Source organism: Musca domestica, unplaced genomic scaffold (genome assembly GCF_030504385.1).
Source record: "Musca domestica strain aabys unplaced genomic scaffold, Musca_domestica.polishedcontigs.V.1.1 5, whole genome shotgun sequence".
In the NCBI taxonomy this organism is placed as follows: Eukaryota; Metazoa; Arthropoda; class Insecta; order Diptera; family Muscidae; genus Musca; species Musca domestica.
In genome coordinates, this window is record NW_026712346.1 from 991173 (window position 1) to 999203 (window position 8031).

General features: G+C 36.8%; 1 protein-coding gene across 1 annotated transcript; it reads left to right on the forward strand.

The window, feature by feature from the left end:
- The first annotated feature begins 1493 nt into the window (after window positions 1–1493).
- On the forward strand, window positions 1494–2724 carry LOC101898219 (protein catecholamines up). The gene is made up of 2 exons (XM_011296795.3): window positions 1494–1773; window positions 1829–2724. The coding sequence occupies exons 1-2, from the start codon at window positions 1563–1565 to the stop codon at window positions 2698–2700; spliced, it is 1083 nt and encodes a 360-aa protein (XP_011295097.1). The 5' UTR covers window positions 1494–1562; the 3' UTR covers window positions 2701–2724.
- Window positions 2725–8031: the final 5307 nt, after the last annotated feature.

Here is an 8031-nt window from a genome sequence, read left to right on the forward strand (position 1 = left end):
TTTTCACATATCGGAAAAGCAGGTAGCGATTGCGCTTTGCATTCATCACGTGTGTGTCTTTTTCGTTGGCAATTGTTTTATAATTGTTGTTGTTTTTTGATAGAACATTTTTGCATGACACACTATTCAACATTCCCTTTTATTGGTCATTACATGTTATGACGATGGGTTTGAGTGTGACCGACACGACGAGACATCGAGCATTTGGTTGGATGTCACGTACTGTTATGCGTTTGATCAAACAGGGCACAACATGACGAGCGTTTTCTCTCCATGGCATAAATAGAGAAAATTGTCACATTTGCAGCCCTTTAGTACGCATTTGGTCCACGGTTGAAATTTCCACAGAAAACTGCAAACAAAAGAGGCAATATTTTCAAAATGTTTGTATCGGCAGAAAAAATGTTTGACAAGTGTCTCTCCAGCAGATTTTAAAAATGGTAAAATACAAAAATATCTTCAAAATGTCAACATTTACACAAAAAGTTGAAAACATGAATGAAAATTGTAAAATTAATGATAAAATAAATCTTTGGGAGAAAAACAATAATTTCTTCTATTTATATTGGTGAGAATTTCATGTATTTTCGTAAAAATTCCCATTAAAATCAACAAACAAAATTTTTGAAAAAAGGAATAATTTTACTATGAATTATGAATCGTGCCGTATGAACGGGTTAATTCGTGTACCTAATTCTGAGAGCGAACAACGTTGTTCGGTTTCCAATGGAAACATGCTATAATTCTGAGAGCGAACAACAGTTGTGTTCCAGTACTTTTTTAGTAGTAAAACTAGCAGAAGAGAGAACAGTTCGAAATGTCATTCTCAATTAGGTGTGCTCAAAAAATAAGGGAACGGAGAATTAGCAGAAATGCGATAAAATGTCAAAATTCCAAGAGTAAACAGTCCAAATCGGACTGGTGAAACCTTACAGAACGGACGCCAAAATTTAAAAAAGTAGTATTGAAGACGATACGTTAAAATTAATAATCTATAATAATAATTAATAATCTGATTCATCATTCAGCCAGTCCTTTTCACTACTGGAATCATCCAAAAGTGTTCCATATTTTCCCTTTTTTTTTGCACTACAAATATTAGTTTTTCCTTTAGTTTTTAAGTTGATCATTTCTTTATTTTTGTTATGACGCGGGAACATTGAAATGTATCAATACATTTTTCAACCTTGTTAGCCCTGCCAATTAAATGTCAAATTCAATTTGCACATTTCTGCTCGGCCAAATTCATGTAGCTAAAACGAGCAGAAATGTGCATCACTCAGCGCCATTTTTTTCTCGAGAGAGCTGCAAGTTTTGCTAGTTTTTGCAGTACGGGAACGCGTTGTAGCAGAATTAGTACTAATTTGTTCTGGTTCTGGAACACAACTAACGTGATTGAAATTGCAATGAGATCATAGCATTATGATATCGACTATATTATCGAAATATATCAAATAACAGTGAATGAAAAATATGCTATCGATTTTGTTCATATGGATTTTGTCTTCCCTAATAAACGACTGACTATGTGACGTGTTGGATAGGGTTTCATCAAACGCGAAATGTTTAATAATAATAGATGGTTCCCCGCTCAAAAATGGGCCGTGATCGTTGTGTTTTTTTGTATGCTGCTTTCCATGCCGGCTTTTACTCCAGGTCATGGGCACAGTCATGACAATCCGAGTTTTAAGTACTCTCGTGAAGCAAATGAAGGTGTGGAAATCCACGAGCCTCACTTAAATACTCTACCTTTTAAAAAGGGACCATCGATAGGTTCGTATTTCAATTAAAATTTATGATTTTTTCATTATTAAATATTGTTAATCAGATGTAGGAAACGTGTGGATTTATTCGATGGCATCAACTTTAGTTATAAGTGCTGCGCCATTTTTGATTTTATTCGTGATACCGTTGGATAACAGCGATGCTATGAGGCCACGACTTAAAATAATTTTGGCGTTTGCCTCTGGCGGCCTTCTTGGCGATGCTTTCCTTCATCTAATTCCCCACGCGACACATCCTCATCATTCTCACGAATGTGGTCACGCCCATGAACATGGTCACTCTCATGAGCATAGCCATGAACATGGTCACTCTCATGAGCATAGCCATGACATTACTACAGGACTATGGGTACTCGGGGGAATTATTGTTTTTTTAACTGTGGAAAAACTGGTTAGGCTCATTAAAGGCGAGAACGGTCATTGCCATGGTAAGTCAGAAACGAAGACGCAAGGCGATATTGAGAGATTTGAAATATCTGGTTATTTAAACCTGGCTGCCGATTTTGCACACAATTTTACGGATGGACTTGCCATAGGCGCATCATATTTGGCTGGTAATGACATTGGTTTTATCACTACCCTAACAATATTGCTGCATGAAGTTCCTCACGAAATTGGTGATTATGCTATTCTTATTAAATCTGGGTGTTCCAGAAAAAAAGCGATGTGTCTTCAACTTGTTACAGCATTAGGCGCTTTAACAGGAAATATATTAGCATTAATTGGTATTGGAAATGAATCTGATTCAGCTCCGTGGGTGCTTCCATTTACTGCTGGTGGCTTTATTTATATTGCAGCAGTAAGTGTTCTTCCGGAGTTGCTTGAAGAATCCACCAAGCTATGGCAGTCAATCAAGGAAATAACTGCATTATTGCTGGGTGTAGGTATTATGGTTTTTATAGCAAAATATGAATAAAATGTTTCTATGTATTTGAAGGAATTTTTATTGTGTTTTACGTTTGATCAGAAGTTGTTTTTTAGTCAATCGTCCCATATAAAAGACCATACTCTCTTACAATAAGTATTAAGTGGGGCTTAGGGCACCTCGCGGATCGATTTGAAAATATTACCACAGGTACTCCTTGCGGTTTTGAGACCAACAAAATTTGTATGGAAAGGCCATATTTTCCGACTAAAAATGAGATTTTGTCGTGTAGCCATTGTTGGCCATCCGTCCGATACGTCTGACCGATACATGTAATTTGTTTGTTGAAAGGAAATAAATTATGTGCGTTTCTCTCTCTGAGATGTTTTGTTTGCGATTGCACAATGTGGTTGAATAATGATAATTGGCTTAACTCTAGTTTAGTAAAAACTCTTCAATTTTTGGTAGGTATTTTTAACCTGATCCCGGGAAACTAATTTTTTCTTGGGGGACGGACCCGTGACCCCAGATTTTGATTTTTTGAACCCAAAGTCCGGGTTCAAGACCCCGACTAGACTTAATTATTCGATATAGACAATATAGGCTACAAATTGCCATCAATTTTGTTGACCCCCATAATGGGCCGTTTTGGACTTTTTGGATAATTTGATTATAACTTCAGAACCATGACCTACTCCCTCATGTGTCCAATTGTTGGATAGGTATTTTCATAACTTTCCTACGATATTGTCTATATCGGGTAAGTGGATCCGTGTCCTGGCCGGGTCTTGAATCTGGATTTTCGGGTCAAAAATCTGGGGTCCCGGGTCTGTTCCCAAGAAACAAATAGTTTCCCGGAATCAGGGTAAAAATACCTACATCTTGGAAAAAGTCTACTAAAGAAAACTTTCTAAAAGAGTTTCTACTAGAGTTGTTCTGGATAATTGCGTTCGGAAATTAGTGTTGTAGATAGTAGAAAGTTGACTGTAGCTCTGTCAGATGAAATATTTTTATACCCTCCACCATACAATGGAGGGTAGGGTAAGTGTGCCTAAGTTCGGCATGTCCCAGTAGTCGGCACTTTTTATTTTTAAGTTCAAAAGAAACAATTATAACTAAATGTAAACAGAAACGTTTGTTTCCTTCGAATATAATGTCAGCTATCTTTGTGTACCATTCCTGGTTGAGAGTTGAACGAGTCAAGACGTAATATTTTTCAAGTGCCTTTTTAGTGTGTGTATACTGGTATACATAAATTTTGGTGGTTGTGTGTTTTTCTTTGCTGGTGGCTGCTGTGTGGTTCTTTCTGCTGGTGGCTGCTGTGTGCATTTATTTTTCTTCAAGTTGCTGGTTGCTGTGCAGCTGATGTATTGGGATTGGTGAATAATTTTTACATCATTAAATATAAACCTGTTGCTGTGGAACTACGGTGGAAAATTTTTTTTTCTTCATACCTGGTGTGTGAGTGCAAAACAATCTGAGTGTGGCTGTGAGGAAAGCCACGTTAAGTGAGGTTGTGGACGCCATGGCGTCTGTACCTCGAGACGCTTTTGTATGTGTGAGTGAGGCTAATACTGTTAGCGCTGAACAGTTAAATGCCAAACTCAAACGAGGTCTAGAAAATGGCGATAAAGCTATAGATGTGTGTCAAAATGAAGCTGCTGAACATGCGGACGCCCTAACGCAAAAAATTCTGCAAGATCCCAAGAAGAGGAGATTTAATGATGAACCTACCCTATATAGTGCGGAGCATAAAGGTGAGTTTATGGTGTTAGTAGATACTAATGAGGCGGAAAATATTAAAAACAAAAAAGTTAAAAATGGCTTGTATCTTATAGAAAAAATCAAAGATATCAAAGCCAAAGAATTTAACAGCATCAAAAGGGTAGATGCGATTGGTGTTACGCTCTATAAAATCTCTTTTGAAAACAGAATCTCTGCGAATAATTTTATACAAAATGAAGATCTAAAGAAGAAAAAATTGAGAGCTTTTGTCCCAAGGAACTTTGTGGAAACCTTTGGAGTCATTAGAAACGTACCAGTCTGTTTTTCAGAGGAGGATCTGTTAAAAGGTATTGTCTCCGATAGGAAAGTAACGTCGGTGAAAAGATTCACCAGAAAAGAAGGGTCTGAAGTAAGACAAACCGAAGCCATTAAGATTGGCTTTAGCGGTAATAATCACCCGGCTTGGGTTGTTTTTAACCATACGGTACTGGTTGTAAATACATTTTATCCGGCTGTAAGACTATGCTTCAATTGTGGAAGACTTGGTCATACGAAAATGGGGTGTCGTTCTAAGACCAGATGTTTGCAGTGTAGCAATGAGATGTGTGAGGGTAATTGCAATTTTAAAAAATGTGTTCTGTGCAAGTCATCAGACCATTCCTGCAAGGAAAAAGAAAAATGTTCAACATGGGCCAAAGAAATTGAAACGAACAAAATAATGACGAGGAAGAAAATGTCCAGAAAGGAGGTAATAACCATGTACAACATGAAAAATCGTTTTGATATTCTTTGGGATGAGGAAAATTTCCCTAACCTTCCAAGTACTGCAAAAAATAACACTACCAAAACCAAAAAGGTTGTGGATCAATCAGTTGACAACGAAGTCAATGAAATAATGACCCCATTCACATATAGCTCTGTGGCCAAAAAACCGGTGAAAAGGTATATTCACAAGCCGGGAGTTTCAATTTCAAATAGAATGTTTGAAGAACCATCGCCGTCCAAGCCAGTCTTCGTCCAGGAGCATCAAAGAACTAAAGAATTAGAAAAAATTACCAAAGAACTGGTTAAATTTATGTTGGATGTCTTCAAAAACAACAATAATTCCATTGGCATAGAGGCTATGAAACATTTCAATGACAGAATTCAAAAATGCGGACTATCTCTTGATCTTGATGACAATGAACTCAAATCACAAAATCAACATGGACAAGGTAAAAATACTACAATTTAATATTCAATCATTTCGCACTAACAAAAACTATATTGAATTCTTCGTCAACAAAAACAAATATGACATTGTAATTCTTGCAGAAATGTTTTCAGAAAATATCAAAAATTCTAACAAATTCATCAACTTTAATCTCATTCAAAAATTCAGACCTGATGGATATGGTGGTGTTGCCATAGCTCTCAGGAAACAAATAAAATTTTCCAAAATTCCGTTTGAAACGGAACAAGACATTTTAATAGTTAAAACTACAAACCTTGCAAGAAATTATGTTGTGGCATCGATCTATTTTCCACCATCAACTCCTTTTGTTATATTCGTTGAGGAAATGACCAAACTTGCTTCCTTTTTGGAAAGATTTGACAACGTAATTCTATGTGGTGATTTTAATGCCAGAAATACATGCTGGTGTGATCATGTCACATCCAGAAAAGGCAAGGAACTTGAAATTATCATGCTGGAATCTGGTTTCGTAAATTTAAACAATGGAGACCCTACCTTTGAAGGCAGAGGGACCTCCCAGGGATCTGTACTCGACTTAACCTTTGTTTCAAATGGAATTGCTGCAAGCTGGTGTACCCTTGAAGGTCATCTACCCATAAGCATTCAGATAAACAACTCTAACATACGTAATAATTGCTTTCTGCACAAAAAGAAATTACTTGGTCAGCTGAGCAATCTGGAACTTGAACCTGATTTTGACCAGATTACAGATGGGATAAGTGAGGAAATCAAGGCAGCGACTACATCTCTAAAACATGGCAGAACACCTAAGTACTGGTGGGATGATAACCTTTCAACCCTGTACCGTCGACAACTTGCAGCGATCAAGAAAGCCAAAAGATATCCAACGTATAATAACCTTGAACAGGCTAGAATAGAAGTTGAGAGATGGAAAAAGTCCATCATCAAAGCTAAAAGCGATAATTTTCAAAACAAAATAGATACAATAAATAAAAATGGCAACACGCGTGAAGGGTGGAAATTCATCAATAATGTTCGGAACCGAACGAAGGCAGATACCGCAGTTTGGAACAATGATAATGACATGCCGTACTTAAGATTACTAAAGGAACAAGTTCCGGATGAAGGGTCAAATGATATATCTCAATCCAATCCACACTCAACTTCTCAACTTACTGAAAACAATCCACCTATTACCTTCGATTTTGATCATTTCGAAGAAATTTTGAAAAACAAACACAAAGGTTCTGCGGCTGGGCATGTCAGAATAACTTACGACATGATAAAAGCACTTCCGGGAATATCAAAAAGAGCTGTACTTACAGCAATGAACAACGCCTTTCTTAATAACTCAATTCGAGATAGCTGGAGGATCATCAAAATCGTACCAATTCCCAAACCAAACAAGGACCGGGAAATCATTGCAAATTACAGACCGATTTCTTTAATTTCAGTCTTTGTTAAGTGCATTAATCTAATGCTTAAAGATATGATAATACAACATTTGGAAAACAACAATGTCTTGCCTAGTCGCACATTTGCTTACAGAAGCGGAATGTCAACTTCAACATGCCTGAATGAATTTTTACACAGAATTGCCCTGCTGAAAACGAACAACTACAAAGTTTTAGTTCTTTTACTGGACATAAACAATGCGTACAACTGCGTTAAAATTAACACTTTAGCCAATATATTGAATAAATATGGTCTCAACCAACAAATTTCCAACTAGATCATCAACTTCTTTTCTAAAAGGTTTCTCAAACTTGGCAATAGTCAAGTTACTGTCACAAACGGTTTCCCACAGGGCAGCTGTCTGTCTCCACTTCTTTTTAATCTATATACTGCCTCTTTACATCAATTGGAAGACAATAACAGCCGAATCTTTCAATATGCAGATGATTTTCTAATTATGGTTTATCATAATGACTTTGATCAAGCCTTGCAGCTCCTACAAAGAAAGGCAAACAACTTTTCTAGAGCACTTTCAGAACTCAACCTGTCATTTAATCCGGAAAAATCAAACACCATGTACTTTGCCAAAAACAGCATAAAACAGATCACACTTAACATCAATGATACTTCCATACGACAGGAAAAAAAACTTAAATTTCTGGGAAGAATTATCTCCAATTCTTTGTCTGTATCTGAACATTACACATTTATAGAAAATGCAGTTATAAACAGGACTAATCTGTTGAGATGCCTTACCTCAATCAAAGGAGGCCTACATCCAAAAGTAGCTCTGAATGTGTATAGAAGCATTGTCAGATCCAAAATTGAGTACTCAAGAACAACAACTGCCAATTCTCCACAATACATTAACAAAAAGGTTGAACGTCTGCAAAATGAAATGATTAAAAGATCCCTGGGAGTGCCTAAATCCTCACCTAATCATGTAATATATACGCTTGCTGGGGAACTACCACCTGCACATAGAGCCCAGTTTTTAACAGCAAAAG

Coding starts and splice junctions, on each gene's coding strand:
- LOC101898219 (XM_011296795.3), top strand. CDS start 1,563: ATGTTTAATAATAATAGATGGTTCCCCGCTCAAAAATGGGCCGTGATC. Junction 1,774..1,828: donor TAAAAAGGGACCATCGATAG/GTTCGTATTTCA, acceptor ATTGTTAATCAG/ATGTAGGAAACGTGTGGATT.